This window comes from Pezoporus flaviventris, unplaced genomic scaffold (assembly GCF_033815535.1).
Source record: "Pezoporus flaviventris isolate CSIRO_AGI_PZ_B2104156 unplaced genomic scaffold, CSIRO_AGI_Pfla_v1 ptg000031l, whole genome shotgun sequence".
NCBI classification, from domain to species: domain Eukaryota; kingdom Metazoa; phylum Chordata; class Aves; order Psittaciformes; family Psittacidae; genus Pezoporus; species Pezoporus flaviventris.
The window spans coordinates 7822963-7843537 of NW_026892579.1; the positions used below are offsets into that span (position 1 = coordinate 7822963).

The following is a 20575-nucleotide window of genomic DNA, read 5'->3' on the forward strand; positions in this document are numbered from 1 at the left end:
ATGGTAAATGGTAACAGTCTCAATGAGAAATTTGTATTTCTCAAATACCTTCTACAGAGTCAAATAAGCAGAATTTTGTAAATAGGACTTAAAGTGAACTCTACAATTTGCACATGAAATTCAATTAAATTATCTAATCTTCATACTTAAATCAGTGTTATTTTTCATTGTCTTCAGGCCTCCCTACCCTGAACATGACAGCTCACAGATTCTAACTATTAAAAAATCCTGCTATGAACAGCACATCAATGCAATCAGAACTTACTATACGAAGGAGCATCAGAACTGGTGTGTGATTGATGCTTTTCGGAGCAAGTGGTGGGTCTGGAACAAAGTACTGCAGGAAGTTCAAGTGGTTGTTAAAACAATACAGATATACCTGGAAAGAATAAGAGAAGGTAAAAGAAAAAACAACGTTTCTCAGAACAGTATTTGTTTCTTTAAGAAGCTGCAATGTAATGAGTGCATTTCAACTTCAACTTGCTTTGGACGAAGCTAATTCTTGAGCACATACATAGCCTCAAATTCTCCGATCTCATCTGCAAAGATCTTGAAGAGATCTCTTTTTGAAAAGAGTAAAGACAAAACCAACTACAGGACAGTCTGAGGTCACTCTCCAAAGAATGGCATAACAGAATACAGCTGAAAGATGTCACGGGTCTCATGGTCCATTGCAGGTTCCTCAACATTCAGTGATAAATCACAAAGGATACCTCAAAGTATACAAGGGGGACTATAACTTGCAGCTTCACTTAAGTGTCAGTGGAGGAAGATGGAAGGAAGGAGAAAATGTTAAGAATAAGTTTGGAATTCAGGTTAAATATTCCATCCAAGTTAAATTCTGTGCTGTGGAAAAACACTTTGGTCTAAAATGACACTTTCCACTTGAATTTTGTGTGTCAGCATTGGTCAGGTTTAAACATACCTGTGCCTCTGAAGGGCAAAAATACTTCCTTATCTTATACTTACCTTCTAGTTTTAACTTTTACAGCTCTGTGGCTGCAACCTTCTTAAAAGTCATAAGCAAAAAAAACCAAACCACTTTTTCACATCAAGCTTGAGAAGCATAATTTTAAAATAGTTTGGTTTTTGTATGACATTTTAGTCAAGATTTTGAATATGTATCATCCAGATAGACTGGATGAGTAAAGGGGAAGCTTTTAGCACACCTTGTACACTTTTTCACCAATATAAAGGAATAAAATAATAGTTGAAATGTTCCTTAACAACAGAAACAAGTAAAACAATCAATAATAAATAAAACTGTGACAGGGAAAACAGTGTAAGTTAAGCATACAGAGTATCCCACATTACTAATAAGTGCTAGAAAAATGTTATTAATTGGTAAAATGGGTTGCAACTTCATTTTATTATCAATCTATAAAAATTGCTGGTTTAATTCTCATTATTTTATATCATTTTCACATGATGAATTGCAGTATCTTCCAAACTGTGACATTTATGAATAAAAAATGTTTTCTGTTTCTACATCTTTCATTAATAAAACATTGTTTTTATTACCAGGCAAAGCAGCCAGCATTGCTGACTTATGTATCACTCCCGAAGAGCTGCAGCATCGGCTGGGGGAGTTTGGACAGTACTGCCCTGTAAGCCTTGCAGAAAAGGGCGAACTGGTCGACTGCTCTATAACATCATCACTGCAGTTTGCTGCAGAATTTCAAGGACACTATTACAAAATGGCTTCACAGGGAGAACTGGATGTAAGTGTCATAAAGCAGGTCAGGAGGGGATTACTGGAAAAGGGAACATTGTTGCCTAGATTCTTTGATTGCAGCGGAGAGCCCATTAAAACCAAAGCTCCTCTTAAAATTATCATAGACCAAACATTCATTTTAAAGCAATCATTCCCTCCTTTCTCCATCTGTTTTGGGGAGACTGGGGGTAGAGAGTGGCTAATGATAGCAATGGATAGTGGGTGGATAGTAATGAGCTCAACGGAGAGTGGGCTGGGAAAGAAATTACTTACCTGAAAGCAGCAGCAGCAGTGCCAGCACACTAAGAGAGGTGCTATACAAGAAACAAGTATCTAAATTATGTGAGCCAGTCCTCTGGAGTTTTGACTTAAAAGTCTTAACAGTGCTTTTTTCATTATAAAATCATTTCATTCCTTTTTCTACAGAAATTCTTGAGCAGACCAGAGGTTTATGTGTCACCACTGGCACCTCACCCTCTCCCACCCTCAGATATGCTACCAAAGAAACTGACTGCAGCAGAAGTGAAGGCCTCATTCCCTGTAAGTGCTCAAATGCACGGATGCTGTCCAGTCACTTACCTGGATGGAAAACAGAGGTACATCACTGTAGTTTTCATAATCTGAATTACAGGCTATGTGTCCTACATTAACACATTACTGAGAAAATACTTTCAATAATAGTTTTCAGGGTTTGGACAGGAAAAGCAACTACTATTCTCTATATTGTGCCTGTGGCTTTGGAAATCAATGTAGAATCACCTTTGAAACTCATACAGCTACAAGTTCTACAAGGACCTGTGTTGCCTTACTGAGTTTTGTGATGAAGACTGCTTGGGTATAGTTTGTTTTCCATATCATAAGCCTTCAAACGTTTAGACAAAACACAGAAAAACTCTGTAGATGCAAAACTACCTATTATGATTTTCATAAGAGATTAAAAATGTTCCACCACTGATTTCCTCAGTGTGCAGGATTTTTTCATCAAGGTAGAAGAGTAAGTCAATTCTATGCTGTCCCTTCTTAATCTCCTGAAGAACTACGATTGGCATTTTTACTAGAAGAGCTCTAAAGAAACACAATAAAAGCCCCATAATAAGCAGATTTTTAGGCAGAGACTCTCAGATTTTGAGCTTTGTAAGCGTCAGTCACGTTGTGGAAACTTGGATGATCCAGTTGCTATTTTTTTGCAGTTCCTATATTTGCTAAATTACCGAAAGCTCCCAGTACCTCTTGAATTTACATCGCACAAATGATGTTTTACATTTCCGGTGAATTAATACTCTTTCTTGCTCTGTCCCCTCAGATACGAAGCTTTGGTGCCTGGCAACATTGAGTACTCAGCAAAATATAAAGAGAAGATATATGTTTTTGAAAGCGAAGAAAAACTTCTTAAGTTTATGAGGTAAATATACTAACTTTTAACAATTTTTAATCATGTCACTGTTTACACATCTGAAAAGTGCTTATTTTTTATCTCTTTAGGTTACCAGAAAAGTACTGGAATCTAAAGCTTCCATGTAAATGCCCTCCAGTAAAGGAGCCACTACTACTCACTGCGCTTCCTTTGCCTGGATACCTTGAACAGGCCAGTTTTTGCTTTTCTATTTTAAAAGAGAATTTTGCAATGTATCGTATATCCCACCCAGTTTATTTCATTTTTAATGCAATATAAGTCTTACGTTTATTATGGGATGATTAAATTGAAAAATGTGTATTTACAATTGAGAGTATTTTTTTTTAAGCTTTATAATAATATATATTTGTAGCTTTAATGGAAAAAATGCAAGTAAGACCATCAGAGGAGAATAACAAACAGTATCATACAATGGATTTTCTGACTCTGTTGTTTTTCATATATTGTAAGATAACATTTTGCTTTGATTTTTAAAACCAGGACAGACACAAGTCTATCTGGAATCATTTAAGCATAGTGGGTTACATTTTGAGCCATGAGCATGAAAGAAAAAATGATTTATATTCACTTCCCTCTGTATTTTATACTATTTCTTATCTTCTACAATTCACAACTTAGATAACATCCTGTACTATTAGATTTGAATGACAACAGGATCAAGCTTTAAGATTTCTGTAATGGTCTTCTACAACTGTTTTCTTTCTTTAGGGAGTAGCAACTTCTCTAATAAAAGCTCTTAATGAAGTAGGCTGCTTAAAGCCAAAGTTTCCATTCCTAAGTGTAAAAAAAACTGCTCTGCTGTTTGTCGCCTGCCATTTAAAAGGTAGAGTATAAACAGAGTATAAATAATATGCTATTAAAAATAATGAATTATATAAACGTAGTAAATCATTGGATACAACACAGATAATCAATTTCTGTAGTTCTCTTATGTGCAACTTGAGAAAATACTATTATATACCGATTTAAGTACAAAGTGCCAAGTTTCTTGGAGATGTGAACTTAGAGAAAGGAAGGAAAATAAGGTTAATGGGATAAGTAGATAGGTAAGTGATCTCTCACAAATCATGCGACTTAATGACATTTTATCACCAACACCCTAGTGACCTTAAAAACAATTCTAACGTGCATTTTTGGGAGTTTTTAAACAGAAAGTAAAATGTTATAATCTGGACGGTACTACATTTTAAACTAGTCACATACAACCTGTATTGTCTTTAAAACTGACTAAAACTACTGTAATAAAAAACAGCTGAAATACTGTCTGAAGAACGGTTCAGGTGTCTCAATGCTTGCCTTTCTTCAGCTGTATCAGGTGGTCAAATAAAACTTATTAACAAGCCTTGCCTTGCAGATAACTTGAAGAAAGCTTTCTGATCATACACATCAACAACACCACATCAGCTAAATATGTAAATGGGAGGTCTAATTGTACTGAAAAACAGCCTAAGTGCACATATAACACCTGTTTCCAAAAAAGCCTTTCTTTTCCATGTAAACACCAAGTTAACACAGTATGAAAAAATGGGTATCCTTGCAGGTTTAATTAGATTTTTAAGTTTTCAGCACAAAAAAAATAATGACAAACACCTCATGGGGCTAGCAGAGGTTAAGACTGCTCCGCTGAGGGAAGTCATTTGAGCTTTTTCGCCTGTGTTCATATTTGGTGGTGTTTTTTTTTTTTTTTAGAATTTTGTTTGTTTGCTTGTTTGCAGTCCAAGATAGCAGTTGCAGACAATAATCTTTAATAATTTGCTATCACCCTGAACAGTGACAGCTTTCTGGATTTCAACAGCCTAGTTTGCAGCTGTGCTGTACCTTTGGTCAGTTTCCAGTACTGCTGGAGACTTCTGAAGCACAACTTTCATTTCTTTAACCTACCAGTTTTAACAATGTGTTCAGTGGACGAACTTTACCTTGCCTTTTAGTATTCCACATTTTTAATTATTCTTTTAGATAATTCTTTGAGAGAAGCTTGGCTGCCCCATCCCTGGCAGTGTTCAAGGCCAGGTTGGATGGGGCTTGGAGCAACCTGGTCTAGTGGAAGGTGTCCCTGCCCGTGGCAGGAGGGTTGGAACTGGATGAGCTTTAAAGTCCCTTCCAAACCAAACCAGTCTGTGGGTCTACAATAATGGTAATCTTTATTATCTGTCTAAAGTTCTTCACATCCCATGTTTCCTCATGCAGTTTCCAGAGCCCTCCAGAATGTTCTTGGACTATCACAGATTTCTGCTGGCATAGCTTTGTTAGGGAAGACCACTGAACAGTGCAGGCACATGATAAGCCCCTGCATAAATGTACAGTTCTGAAGCCAGCAAACTGCTTTTATACCGTAGTTTCATCCACAAAGGCTGTTTTCATTCTATTGTTAGCACAGCTTTGCTAACATAACAATATCCACACTAGGAATGCTTTGCACATGTATTGCATTAAATCAGTACTAGCACTGGAAAGGTTATACAAATCTCTTCTCCTCACGCAGTGACTGTTTGACCACAGGAATCCAGAAAAACAAGTTATCTTTTAACTCCTTTGCAAATACAGCATTATTTACTATTGCGTGTCTTCAAAGTAGTCACACAGTCCCTGATCAAAAACTTGATCAAAGTGCTTCATGTTGTGGTCCCCTGGAAACTTTTTATATCCTATTTCTATATGAAGTAAGGCTTCTCACATTCAACTTACATCACTCTCTAATCTCACATTTAAATAGAAATTTAGAAAGCACAAGAAACAGTGGTTTAGTTGCTCCTGCAGCTTTTCTGACAACAATACTGTATTGCTTTCAGTATCCAAGAACAGAAGGTACAGGTAATCAGTCATAGACGCAGAGAGATTTACTCCTGGAAAAAGAATAATGAACCATACATCACAAGAGCGATTTAGTGCCCTTCAAATTTGATTCCTGTTGAGAGCTCTGCATACAGCTATCCTTGGAAAATCACTCAGAAGCTGTAAAATGCAGTTGCCTACAATTTAAAGCCAGTGGGATGAAGTGTCTTATAGCATAGTTCTTCATGTTGTCCAGTTTTTGTAATGAGCTATACATACCATCCACAGGAAAAAGAAAATGGTTATGATTTGGCTGTCTTAAATCACTCCTTCCCCTTTGCATCTGTGTCAATTAAAATAATAACAGATGCTGTGAGAACTGGCACTCAGTACTAATGTGCTTAGGGTAGAGAGGTAGGAGAGAAAAGAAACGGTACCTTCATAGTTAAGTTCCTGGCCTTGCCATTTCCTTCCTCCCCTCAAATTGTCAGTCAGCTCTGGATTTTTTACAGGCAAAGCGTTTAGATCATATAACAGTTGTGCCATTGATGTGGTAGCACCATGCCAGTGCCAGCCATACAATGCAGTGCCATGTCAATGTATGTGCCTCTAAATCTGGCACTGCCTGGGGTATCACCAGCCCCCTACACCCAAGAAACAGGAAGCTGACGGCAGCTGAGTACGTTTGTGGTTTACAAAAGCTTTGATCCGAGTATTTTTTAATTTGGGGTAATGTAATGCCATGAAGTTAAGAGGGGACACTGAGATGTCGCTTAACTCCCCGCAGCGCACAACCCGCGGAGCCCGGAGCCGACGCGGCAAGCCTACCGGAGGAAGCTGGCACAGTTCGTGGAGCACTGTCAGCTCGTGCCCTACCTGGGGGCTGCCATGGCAGGGCCCTACAAGGAGCCGCACCACCGGCCGCTCGGCCTCGACAGCAGCCTTCAGACCTTCCTGTCCCTGAGGGATGCCCGCCCCGGCTTTGCATAGCCCGGGCTGCGCGTCCTCACCCCACACACCCGCATCCTTCTCGTAACGCAGGGACATTACAACACGGCCGGTGAGCAAAGCCAAGTTTTCCAGGCGCAGCTTCTTAACTGTGAGCTCTTACAATTAAATCCTCTCGTCCCAAGCCTCGACTAACTCTTACTGCACGTCCCAGCCCACGCGGGGCACGCGGCAATCACGGGCAGAGGGCGGGGCCGACCCGCCGTGCGGTACGCGGTACGTCAGGACGCAAGGCGCGCCTCCGTTGCTGCCGCCCGGACCGGAAGTGCAGTGGCGGTTGCGCTGAGGGGGGCCCGGCGAGGGAGCGGTGAGTGCCGAGTGCCGAGTGCCGGTTGACTCCCCCCCTCCACAGCACTGAGCCGCAGCCGCTGGGCCTGGGGTGGGGTTGGGCATCCGGGGTGAGGGAACACGGGCCGGCGATTCACGCGGCGCACCGCCTGCTGGAGATACGAGCGGCCTTTCCTGCGGGTGGCCTTCCCTGCGGAGCGAGTTGCGGGGGGGCGGGTGAGGGGGTTGTGGTGCCGCCAGCCTCCTCCCGCGCCCCGCCCACCGCGGGTTTTACGGTTTCTCTGCGGCCCGGTCGGTGCTTGCCGTCTCTTGTGCGTGTGGAGAACCGGCCCGGGCCCGCGCTCTGTTACTGGGAGCCAGACCCCAGAACGCGCGTGGTGCTCCTGAGCACAGCTCACCAGCGGGTGGGCGGGAGTCGGTCTGGTCGAGCTGCTGGCGGCGTGGGAGCCTTCCCCTCTGTGTTCCAACAGTTCCCACGAAAAGTGGTGGAATTACCATCCCTGGAAGTGTTTAGAGAGCGTGTAGATGAGGCCCTTAGTGATACGGTTTACTGTTGGTCTTGGCAGTCCTGGAGTAACGGTTAGACTTCATGATCTTAAAGGTCTTTTTCAACCTAGCTGATTCTGTCATTCTACAGCCTTACTCTAGAATTATGAGGGGGTTTTCAGTTACATGCTGGTTTGGATTTTGCGGTCAAAATACTAATGTCAGCTCATGATTGAATGCCAAAACCCTCTGGAACATCTACTGTCAGTTCCCTAATGCACTGCAAGGCACTGTGGAGTCAGACCTGCAGCCCTGCTTTAGGGTGCTGCAGCAGCACCAGGCTCACATCTTCCAGAAATTAAAGCTACTGGTTGAAACAATTTGGTTCCATCATGAACTGTTTGGTAGCTGAGAGGAGCTAAAAAAATCACTTGTGGTCCACTTCAGCAGCATTTGGGTATCATCTGTACGTAGCATAAGTTGTTTCTTACAGCACCCGTTACAGTGATTGGAACTGTTGGGCTCACTAAATAGAAATACAAATATTTGGATTTAATATGATACTTATAAATTAGGATGGGAGGTAGCTACTTTGTTTCACCTTTGGTTCATTTGAGCCTCTTGAAATGGACATTTTTGACACACCTCTTCTGTGGTAGCATTTGGTGGATTCTTCTAAAATGGTTGGATTTTTTTTTCTTTTTTAGTTTTTGCAGTTTACTTTTGAAGAAGCTCAGCACACCAAATTGATGGTTAATAATTAGCATAGCCACACCTATTTTAGAGCTCCTAAAAAAGCTGCTGGTTTGCTGCTTTTATTGCCCACCTCCATAGGCTGAAGCTTAGCAGGTAAGTTCTGAAAGAGAAATCAGCTGGACAGGGGAGAAAAAAATACAACAAAAGGCTCATGGGTCGAGATAAGGACAGCAGGAGATCACTCAACAGCGTCAGAGGCAAAACAGACTCGACTTGGGGAAATTAAAATCAAATCAGAGTAGGATAATGAGACAGTGAAACCAAATCTTAAAACACCTTCCCCCCCTTCTTCCCAGCCTCAACTTCAGTCCCAGTTTAATGATGCAGGGGGATGGGGAATGAGGGTTGTCATCAGTTCATCACAGGTTGTCTCTGCTGCTCCTTCCTCCTCAGGAGAGGACTTCTCTCACTCTTCCCCTGCTCCAGTATGGTGTCCTCCATGGGCTGCAGGTGGAGATCTGCTCCAACATGGACCTCCAGGGACTGCACGAACACAGACTGCCTCACCGTGGGCTATACCACAGGCTGCAGGGGAATCTGCTCCTGCACCTGGAGCACCTCCTGCCCTCCTTCTGCACTGACCTTGGGATCTGCAGAGCTGTTGCTCTTACATATTCTGAACTCACCAGCTGCAGTTGCTGTGTGCAGGATTTTTCCCCTCCTGTTATTCAGGAAGCACTACTGCTATCAGTAATGGGCTTGGCCTTGCCCAGCAGTGGGTCTGTGTTGGAGCCAGGTGGCATTGGCCCTGACAGACACAGGGGAAGCTTCTGGCTGCTTCTCCCAGCAGCTTCTCCCTGTAGCCCCTCTGGTACCAGAACCTTGCCATGCAGGCCAAATACACCATTTAGGAGCTGTGAATATAGAGTTCTTTTTGTCCAGTTGTTTTAGTTGTGAAAGGAGTTTTCAGAAAGGATAGCTTTGTTGTTTTTTTTTTTAGATGCTATACAGTTCACAATACATCAGAGATAATGAAGTGAAATAATAGGCGGCATTCTCATCTGAGGAGGTATCTGTAGCCATTTCTTACGATTTAAAAACACTTTTCAAAGCAAATCTGTTGGCATAAGTGTTGATTTTTTTAAAGAAAGTTCAGAGGCTTGAGAATTGCTTCAGTAACTATTGAATGCTGTTGACTGGTAAAGCAAATGGTATTTGGTGTCTGTAATGCAAACTTCTGAAATATTCCTTAATTAAAGCTATTCTGTTGTTGTAGGCACCTCCTTTCATATTTGCAATAAAAATGGCAGAAATGACTCCTGATTCTTCTGAGAAACTGGTCATCATCCACTCCAAAGCTCACAAAGATACCATTCTAGCTAATTTTGAAGAACAAAGGAAAAAGGATTTTCTTTGTGACATTACTCTGATAGTGGAGAATGTGCAGTTCAGAGCCCATAAAGCTTTGCTTGCTGCCAGCAGTGAATACTTCTCAATGATGTTTGTTGATGAGGGTGAAATAGGACAGTCAATTTACATGTTGGAGGGAATGGTTGCAGACACCTTTGGGGCACTGCTAGAATTTATCTACACTGGTTGTCTCCGTGCCAGTGAGAAAAGCACAGAACAAATTCTGGCTACTGCACAGCTGCTGAAGGTGACTGACCTGGTGTGGGCCTGCACAGACTACCAGGCCAGCTGTAGCCCAGGTAGTGTGTTACCAGCTCCAGCTAATAGTGGAGCCACTGTAGCTGTTACTGCAAGTGACAAGAAAAATGAAGATCTACCAAAGCGAAAACGAGGGCGACCGAGGAAAGTCAGGAATGTCCAAGAAGAAGAATCAGGAGGAAATTCTGCTGAAGATGTGCAGCTGAGAGAGAACAACTCCATGCAAAATAAGCAGAACTTTACAACAAAAGACACTGCAACAGAAGAAACGGTTGCCAGCGAACAGGCTCCAGCGAGGAAGGATGCAAAAGAAAATGAACATGCTTGTGGCTCAGAAGCTGCTGTCGATCTGTCAGCTGAGAAAGATGAGAATTATGATCCCAAATCAGAAGGAATACAGAGCACTCGGAGCCGTTACAGCAAACGTAGAATAAGGAGGTCAGTCAAACTAAAAGATTATAAGCTTCTCGGTGATGAGGATGAAAAAGGACTGGTAAAGAGAACTGATGGAAAAAGAAAACGTGCGGGTTCTGAAGCTCGCTGTAAAGACTGTGGCAAAGTATTTAAATACAATCACTTCTTAGCTATTCATCAACGAAGTCATACAGGTAGGCATTAATAGACTGCTGCTTTTGGGTCAGGGTTTAGTGACTTGCTGAAATGTGGGCTGTTGCCTACAGCAAGAAATGTCCAGAAAAGGATGCTGGTCCAAATTAGGGTGTCTCCTATGTTTGCTCTTTTATTCCTGTCAGCAGACCTCATAGCCTTTATGTCTTACCTTGATTGCAGTTTAGTTAATCATGTCACTGTTTAAATGCTGAATGATATGGCAATGCTTAAAGAATTATTTTATTGCTGTGTGAAGCTTGTCTCTTAATTCTCGTTATCACTATGCAAAAGTCATTTTTAGTGACTACTTTATTGCAGTGCATCTCCCTGTCAGAATGTCTAATGAGAAATAATGCATCCATTCTTAGAAATGTCATCTTTTGCTTTTAGGGGAGCGCCCTTTTAAGTGCAGCGAGTGTGGAAAAGGCTTTTCCCAGAAGCATTCTCTTCAAGTCCATGAGCGGATGCACACTGGAGAGCGGCCGTACACGTGCACTGTCTGCAGTAAAGCTCTGACAACAAAGCATTCTCTTCTGGAGCATATGAGCCTGCATACAGGTAAATATTTCAAGGTGAATGGAACTTCTCTCCCCCTTTGCCTTCTTTGCCTTTCTGAAAAAAAGTATTTCTGCTCTGGCTTGTGTGTGCTGGCTTATTTTATTTATCTCCTTATGCTTGCTTTGAATGTGGCTGGCTTTTTAATAAGTGATCTTCTTTACAGGGCAGAAGGCTTTTACGTGTGATCAGTGTGGGAAATACTTCAGCCAAAAGAGACAGCTCAAGAGCCACTATCGAGTACACACAGGTATAACAAGTTTGGGTTGAAGAGCTGGCTTACAATCCATGCTGATTTGTCCTCCTAAAGATTGACTAAGGCTGAAAATTCTTCAGTGATGCTACCCTGGTGTGTGGTGTCTTGTTTCCTGTTCGGGTGGTGAGGTACTGGAATAGGTTGCCCAGGGAGGTTGTGAATGCTCCATCCCTGGCAGCGTTCAAGACCAGGTTGGACGAGGCCTTGGGTGATATGGTTTAGTGTGAGGTGTCCCTGCCCACGGCAGGGGGGTTGGAACTAGATGATGTTAAGGTCCTTTTCCAAAACTAACTATTCGATGATTCTGTGATACAACAATGAATAGGAGGAAAGAGACAAAATGGCATGTAATACATTGAATGTTTAGAAAAAGTTAATGGAGAAGGACTCTTATGATGACTAAAAATCAATTAGGCTGGTTTTAACATACAGCTTGATTGCTTTAGCCCTGCTGTCTGTGTTACACAGAAGCTAAGAGTTGTATAAACAGTTGTTTCTGCTGCCTGTTGTGCAAATTGCTTTGTAGTTTCCCACTACCTTGGACTAGTAATGGCAAACAAGCTTTTAAGAAGTGTCCTCACTTCTGGAGCATGATGGAGATTAAGCTATACACACAGGAAGTAGTGGAAAAAAATCAGAATTTACAAAACTTCAAGAGAAGGTGTGTTTTTGGGGGGAGCAGGTGCCAGGCCCCTCTTTTCCCATGATGATAGTTAATAGAGGAATAGGAGCGTGACAGTTGAGATAGGGAGGAGGCAGTACATCACCTTTTGTTTTCTCTCTATATTATATCGAAGTGGTTATTTTACAGGAAAGTGCTTTAACAAAGGTCACTGAAGAGATAGAGGGGATCACTTATGCACTGACACTTTTTTTGTTATTGCGACAAGGCTATTCGCTGCCGGAATGTAACCAGTGTCGTCGCAAATTCATGGATGCAGCTCAGTTAAAGAAACACTTAAGAACACATACAGGTAATATTGTCCATCATGTTTTGTGGGTTTTGGTATTTCTTGAGGTAACGGAGACTTCAAGAAAATGGTGGGCAAATGACCCTTGTCTCTGTGGGAGGAACTTCTGCTCTACTTGTACATAATGATGCCAGTATTGCTGATGAAGAGATCTAGAGTGCAGGGGCATGAAAAACTTGGTATTGCAATAGTGCAGAAGTAGTATCTATTGTAGAAAGAGTGTTTTTTTTTTTTCCCCATTCTTATAAAGCCTGCAGAAAATGCAGGTTTTCCTATGGTAGAATCCTGGACTGGGAATTCAGTTTTTCGCAGTAGAGACACATCCAGCATGTGTGGGGCTTGAAGTGAGCTAACTAGTAACAGTGTATGTCTTAAATGAGTTGGGCGCCTCTGTGTGTGAGGGATGTGTGCTTATGAAAAGTGCTGCTGACCAGAACAGTAATTTCCTTTTATCTTTTCACTGCACTGTAATAAACCAGACATTTGCAAGAGATGTGCTGGGAGGGATCATTTAATGCAAGTGCGTCAGAGGGTCTTCTGAGAGATTTAGAGGTTTGGAAACTTGGACTTACAGGTTTGGAAACTTGGGCTTACTCATCTGCATGGTGCTGCACGTGAATTTAGCATTAATGCCTACTAGTTCAGGGTCAGTCTTTTTCTAATTTGTCTGTTCCATGTGGAACACCTGCACCTGTATCATAGACTCGGGTTTGTTACTCTTGAGTATCTTCAAAGGGGAGAAACATCAGAGATGTAAGTTTAAAATACTGTACCCTTATTTAATTAGTGAGTTCATTCAGTTTCAGGTATCTGTCCTGACCCATGGCAGAAGTTTGACTATTTGCCAGTACACACTTGATACTGGGTATAGTAAAATAGAAAATCTTTTCTAATACATTGATGGGAAGTGCTAGATAAAAAAAGTGACGACAGACCTCTTTTGATAGGTGAGAAGCCCTTCACTTGTGAAATTTGTGGCAAATCATTTACAGCTAAAAGTTCTCTTCAGACTCACATTCGAATTCACAGGTAAAGTATGTCTAACATTTATTACATTCTTCAAAAATGTAACTTCTAATCTGATACCCATGTGTAGTGCTTGTTCAATTGCAGAATGGTCAGGGCTTGTTTGCGTTTTGGGTGTATTTTTGCTAGATCTATTTAAATTTTTTTCTTTGATCTGTTTAAAGAAATGGTAGTGGAAAGTACTTCACTGTTAAATACTAGTGTGCCAGGACATTGTAAGGTTCTTCTTTGGTGTATTATGTCTGTTTAATGACAATGTACTTACTATTATACTATTTATGTGAAAATGTTACTGTGAGTTTATGTTTGACAGCAGAACAGTAGCCATGATGTGTGTAACAAGAGTTTGTACCTCTGATATTGTAACAGGAGGGCAGTTATGTTATCTCTGTAGTTCTTGAGTATATGCTAATGGAAGTGTCTACAGTTTGTGAAGTCAAGTAGAAACAATTAGGAAGTGAACTAGAGAATGTTTTTTATATCACAGTTCTTAAGTGCTTATGACTCAGCAAAATAAAATAATAGTTTAAGCTTTTTATTCTATAATGAGTTGCAGAAAGCAGCATTGTCCAAGTGAATATTTTAATGAGATCAATACATTGTTTTGCAGAGGAGAAAAGCCATATTCTTGTGGTATATGTGGAAAGTCCTTCTCTGATTCCAGTGCCAAGAGAAGACACTGTATCTTACACACAGGCAAAAAGCCTTTCTCCTGCCCAGAATGTAGTTTACAGTTTGCTCGTCTGGACAACCTGAAGGCTCATTTGAAAATTCATAGCAAGGAAAAGCAGTTTCAGGAAGCCAGTGCTGCCCCAAGCACCAACACTAGTTCAGAAGAAGTGAGAAACATTCTTCAGCTGCAGCAGTATCAACTTGCCACCTCTGGAGGGCAGGAAATTCAGCTACTGGTTACAGATGCAGTACATAATATAAACTTCATGCCGAGTCATAATCAAGGCATTAGTATTGTCACTGCAGAAAATGCCTCAAATATGACAACAGAGCAGGCTGCTAACCTCACGCTGCTTGCTCAGCCACCACAGCAGCTGCAAAACTTGTTGCTATCAGCGCAGCAGGAGCAAGTAGAACAAATCCAAAGTATCAATATGATTACAAACCAAATAGAGGCTGCCCCACCTGAACAAATGCATGTCATCACTCTTTCAAAGGAAGCACTAGAACAATTCCGTGCTCATCAAGGACAAAATGAAGGAATCCACTTAGCAGAATCTTCACATCCAGCTCCGCATGTGCAGCTGACTAAGGAGTCAAGTCAACATTCTCACTCTAGCCAAGATACGGTTCCTTCCCATCAAAACAGTGAAGAACAGAATCAAAGTGTACACATTTCTGAATCACATCAGCAGTCTCTGTCAGTAAATGAGTCATCTCATGAGCATCCCGTTCAAGGACAGGCTTTCTGAAAGGTTGTTTGTCATCAGAGGGCTGGGCTATAGCATTGCTTCTCATCCAAGCAGTGATAACACATATTGCACTGTCTTTTCTACAGCATAATCTATCTGAAGATGCATTTCTTGGTGATTTTGATGGGTGACTTTCAGGCTTTTAACCTTATTTATTTGGGACTTCTTTTATTTTTCCAGACTGGTATTTCTATACCACTTAGTCCACACCTCACACATGATCGGTGTGGGGTTCTGTGCCTCATACACATCCATGGCTACTGAGGAGCCATTTGGCCTCTTAGTCACATTCCTGTGTGATTCTTCAGAGAAGCATAGCTAGCTGGTAGAAGAACAGCGTTCAAGATGTCTGCTGATCAGAAAGTAAGACTTCTCTGATGAAGTCAGGATTATCTAAACTACTGTCAAGCTTAAGATAATCAGTACTTTCCGCAAAGCTAACATCATATGTCTTATGTTTAATGAGCTTTTTCTCTGCAGGCTAATGTATAATTTTCTATGTGATCATTCCCTGAAGTGCATTTTGATTTACTGACTACCAAATTAGTTTGGTTTGGGTTGAAATTTTTGCAGCCTTTGACTGGCCCAGAATGACTCCTCCTGTTTACTGTGTGCTGTACAAGTTTTGCTCCTCAGAAATGCTTAAGCCATTAGACTTTAATAGTGGCAATGAGATGTGGTGGTTACACTGGACAACTGAATAGCCCGAATTCTGCTCTGTTAGCTTTACCACTCACTCCCTGTGTGACTGTGGGCAAGGTAGTTAACCTCTGTGCCTTATTTCATCATCTAGTAAGTGGGGATAGTGCTTTCAGACTCTGTCAAGCACTTTGAAGAGCTCTTGATGTTGGAGGCATTGTCTGTTGAACTGCAAATTTCCTGACAGGATTCTGCAAGCGTAGGACCCAGTATGTATTTAAAGTGTTATTTTTTGTACTTTGGAGAGCGGAATGTAATGTTACTTTTAATATATGTTAAAGCCGGTAACTGTTTTTTGAGGGGACTTGAATCACTTCAGAGCATAATGAGCTACATAAATGGGGCATATTGAGTTAAAGTTGTACAGCTATTTTTGCTGACTAAATTAGATGTGTACAAATTATTTTCATTGACTGACTGGCTGCTAACAAAAAGATTTGGCATCTTTATAAAATATCATGCCAGAGTATATGCTTTGCATTTTCAAGTTTGGCTACTGGTCATGTCTCACATAGTGTACTAGCGCGTTAAAAACCAGATAAAATACAACTGGTACTTAAAGGAATGTGCTCAGTTGTCACTGTGGTTTTAAAGTGTCCTTTTTAAAAAAAAAAAGTGATTTACATTGATATTTTGTGTTTTAACAAATGAAAAATGCAAAAAATTAATTTGAATTTAAAAGCAACACAAAAGGTCTTTGTACACGCTTGGCTTATATGACTGCCCAGAGAGTCACTGGCATAAAAGCCCAGTGTATAGAACGGTAGAATAAATCAAACTGGAAGGGGTTGCCAGAGGCCACCTGGTCCATCATCTTCCTTAAAGCGGGTGTGCCTAGATCATATTGCTGTGGTCTGGTTGAGTTTTGAATGCATTGAGGGATGAAGATCCACAACCCCTCTAGGCCACCAGTTCCATTGTTTGACCATATTTGCAGTGATAAAAATGTTTCCTGTATTCAATTGGAATTTCCCATGTTCCAGTTTATGTCCATTGCCTCTCATCCTACCATTGTGCATCCAAGAAGTGTCTTCTCCACAACCTCCTGTTAGGTAGTTGAAAACGGCAGGAAGGTCTTTCCAACATTTCCAACACCTAGGGTCTAAGCAAACACAGTTCTCAGCCTTTTCCATCATGTGCCCAAGCTCTTTATTCACCTCGGTGGACTTTTGCTGCCCTCAGTCCAGCATATCTATGTCTGTCGTATTCTGGAGAGGCCATATTCTGGATGACATTCCTCACTCCAGTCCAGACTACTCAGCTGGCTTCTGACTGCATGCTGTGGGAGTTTGAGTAAGTACCTCCAGTTTTTCAAAGTACTAGATCAGTTTTTATATAAATGGATCATGAGAAGGGTAGACAGAACAAACCAGTGAAGGCGGGGGGGGGAAGAGCCCCAAACCTTCCCACAGCAAACCCCTATTTAGACTTTTCACCTCTTCTTTCCTCTCAAAATGGAGAAATACAATTTGTGTACTTTCTGCCACCAGAGAGAACCAGTGTATTCTGCAGTTGTACTTCAGAGGCTTGATGGCATCTTGATGCTGTTAAGAGCATTAACAAGTACAGTAAAGCTTGTTACAACATCTAAGAAAATCTTGCTGATAATCCTGTAACTTTAAGCTTACAATAAATATTCTGGTGGTTTCATCTTAAAATACTGTAATGTGCAGCCATAATACTGTCTGGCAATCATAAATTTACATGAGCTTACACTGAGTTCCTTCTCTGCCATGTATTTATGAATCCTGAAATGCTTAAAAGCTGGTTACAAGCTAAATTCTAAGACTACCAGTAAAGTAATACTTAATGACTTTCCTCCTTTTTTGAACTTTGATTTGTTCATTATGAAGTTATCTTTGCAGAATTAAGTACGATGCTACAGTTATGCACTATCACATACTGACTGCTCGATGCTTTCCCTATGACTTAAAAAAAGAAGTTTGGGGGTTGGAATTTTCTTATGCTTTTCCACAAGTTACCAGTGAAGAAATGAGCTGCTGTGACTAGCACAGCAGTGACTTACCTTGCACCCTGCATCGCTGAAGTTGTCAGCACACATCATGGCTTGCACTTGAGAAACCACACGAACTTCTCATACCACAAGTGTTGCTTTTTTGACACCATTTTCTTCCTTTCTAGGGAGTATATTTGTATTGAAGATGAAAATAAATCCCTTTTCTGTGTATGCATGGTTAAGGCTGCAATTGAAGCCTTAAAGCTTTGTATTTGAAGGGAAATCCCTTCATCTTTGGTTTTTAGCCCAGCTGCCACTAAGAACTATTTAGCAAACAAATGCATCCTTTAAAAACTACATTTCAAAGCAGCTTTCTAAATATCTTTGATCCTTAGCTAGTAAACACCTTCATGTCTCATTTTCACATAGACTAATCTTAGCAAATCCCTCTCACTGCTGATTATGTTAAAATGAGATTAGGATTTTGGACATAAGCACGGAACGATGAAATAACTATGGAAAGATCCGTTTTGTGATCCATTAACACCATTGTATTTCTTCTACTCCATTTGTAAGTTACACAGTGTAGCTGAACCGGGGGGGGGGGGGGGGGGAGTAAAATTCTTTTAAATATAAGTTCATGAAATTTTGGCTTTTTCTGAAGATTTTGGCTGATTCTCAGGAAAAAAAATCCGTAAGAGGCAGAACAAACACTCTGTTGAGTGTGTATTCAACTATTGCTTGTATACCTGCTCTACCTGCCAGTAATATTCATGGATTTGGCTGCAAATAGCATTTCCTGACCTTGGCACTCGAAAGTTCAAGAGTTTGCTGTTCTATGGGTGGAAGCTGAGCTGCTGGCAGTGTGGATTAGACTGGTGGGGTCTTCCAGTCTGATAGTATTAAAAATAATATTTAAATATTTCGTTAGCAGCTTCCTATCCTGTCCTGCAATTGTTTTCTAACACCTGCAACTGTATCCCTTCCTCAAGGGGACTGATTATTACATGTTCCTAGGTCTTCCTTCAAGCCACTGGATCCTCCTTGCCCTCAAAGGTAGCACCTTGTGGCTGTTACAGCAGTCATCTGCAGACCTTCAGGTTGTTGTGGGCAGTCCTCTTAGCATCTCGTCATCTTCAAAATCAGCTTATCCGTTCGGCTTTGCTTTGAATTTCTTGATAAAGTGATGTCAGTTTCTGCCTTCCATCTGGAAAACCGAGCTTATAGAGGTCTTCCTTCTTTCTGGACCTGAATCTGTCCTTTGTTCCCTGGCAGTAGGAAGATCTTTTTAGAAGTTCCTGGTGGTGGTTTCTTTGACTGCTGGGTGAGCGAATGGCTGCATTTTCCTTGCAAGTCTCGGAAAGGGCTTGTGGCAGCATGAGGGCCTGGTGTGACCCAGGAGCAGTGGCCATCCCATTAGTCATCACAGCATGATATTCTCAGCACATCATGCTTTGCTGTTCTCTTTCTCAGTCTCTTTCAGATGCTATCTTGGACTAAAAAGAACTGAAATGGCTGCAGCCATAGCAGGTGGAGAGGTTTGGAGTGAGGAAGCCCTCCGAGAATCATGCAGAAGCAAAACTCTAGGGCCTTGTGTAAATGCATGTTTCAAAGGGCTTCGTTTCCAAGAACATTAGCTGCACGGCCTTTGAAAGGGTTTCAGTATTGTAATTTAAACGTACTGCACAACCCCTGTGCTTTCTGTATTTTCATTGGCAGTAATTGTTATTCTGTCCACACAGAATACAGCACAGCAGAGCACACCTGCTGCAGCTGGTGAGCAGAGCGGTACTGCCAAACTCTTGCCTAACTCACACCAGCAAAACATTTGTGCTTCTCTAACTACTGTGAATAAGCTTGCAGAACATTTTCATGTTGTTATAAACAAGTAACAGAAAGTGGCTGAAATGAATAATAGTATAGATTTTAATATTTATAATTTTGGTAATTGACAACCCTGTTGAATAGGTTTTAATGCATCTGAATTACAAAGCAATGTGAAAAGAAGGGGAGAAATAAAACCCAGAATGGATAGAGACAACAAGGAATTGGTGGCTCTTGGCTTACTCTTTTTTTTTCTGTTTGAAAAAAGTCCATCATAAATGTTAGCAAACAGTCCTGTCCAGCTAATACTGTTAGTAGGTTGTTGGCTAATAATATTACTCTTGTTTGGCTAATTGTTGGTTTTCTTCTTGATGTTGATTATTAGTTGACTATCAGCAGCATGTTTCTAGATAATTCCCTTTCTTGCCCACAATGACAGGAAGAATTTCCATGCCTAGAAACTATCAGTAAAAAAGCCCAAAACACATAAATACTGGTTTTGAAAAAGAAGTAACAGGAACCAGTCATATATGTACGTGCAGAATTAAATTTCAGGAACGCAGTTTGTTGAAAACACATAAATACTGGTCTTGAAAAAGACGTAACAGGAACCAATCATATATGTGCGTGCAGAATTAAATTTCAGGAACACAGTTTGTCTGTATATTTGAGCACATTTATGAAATCATAGAATGACAGAATCGACTCGGTCGGAAAAGATCTTTAAGATCATAAAAATCCAACTGTTACCCCCACACTGCCAAGTCCACCACTAAGCCATGTCACTGAGGGCCTCATCTACATGTTTTTTTGAACACTTCCAGGGATGGTGATTCCACCAATTCTCTGGGCAGCCTGTTCCAAAGCCTGACTAAAATGCTGACATCAATCTGGGTTTTTTTTTAACATGCAGTGGATTGCTCTGGTTTTAATACTTATGTTCTGTAGTACAAAAAGGAGGAAAGAGACAGGAGGAAAGATGAGCTTCAGCTGCATTAATCTGTATCAAGCTAAAAATACAGATGTAGAGGAAAAATAGCATTACTCATATTTGACTCTGGGTGTGCTGCTTCTCTTCTTGACTTTACATATGGGCGGTACAGACTTTTTTTGGCTATAGCAGAAGCCATATGGCCTGGCTACTAAAATTAGCTTCTGCTTGTCAGAGCCTGCAGAGGCTTGGGCAGTTGTCGTGCCAGCCCTTGGGA

General features: G+C 41.1%; 2 protein-coding genes across 3 annotated transcripts in view; both read left to right on the top strand.

Annotated features, from left to right (window-relative positions):
- AK9 (adenylate kinase 9) overlaps window positions 1-7039 on the top strand; it is a 72490-nt gene extending 65451 nt beyond the window's left edge. The window contains exons 31-37 of the mRNA XM_061460167.1: window positions 178-398; window positions 1525-1721; window positions 2141-2310; window positions 3018-3116; window positions 3197-3303; window positions 3841-3951; window positions 6688-7039. Of these exons, the coding sequence (XP_061316151.1) occupies window positions 178-398; window positions 1525-1721; window positions 2141-2310; window positions 3018-3116; window positions 3197-3303; window positions 3841-3951; window positions 6688-6890 (1108 nt within the window). The 3' untranslated portion in view covers window positions 6891-7039. The remainder of the gene's footprint in view (window positions 1-177; window positions 399-1524; window positions 1722-2140; window positions 2311-3017; window positions 3117-3196; window positions 3304-3840; window positions 3952-6687) is intronic.
- A 45-nt stretch (window positions 7040-7084) lies between these two features.
- ZBTB24 (zinc finger and BTB domain containing 24) lies at window positions 7085-17404 on the top strand. Of its 2 annotated transcripts, XM_061460148.1 has the most exons (7): window positions 7085-7215; window positions 9655-10654; window positions 11046-11213; window positions 11377-11460; window positions 12357-12440; window positions 13385-13466; window positions 14074-17404. In XM_061460148.1, exons 2-7 carry the CDS (start codon window positions 9682-9684, stop codon window positions 14885-14887), a joined length of 2205 nt encoding a protein of 734 aa, XP_061316132.1. In that variant the 5' UTR covers window positions 7085-7215; window positions 9655-9681; the 3' UTR covers window positions 14888-17404. The 2 variants fall into 2 exon arrangements, 1 of the variants encoding a protein (XP_061316132.1); XR_009744527.1 differs by lacking the exon at window positions 14074-17404 and having other exon boundaries at window positions 12278-12440; window positions 13385-13449.
- Window positions 17405-20575: the final 3171 nt, after the last annotated feature.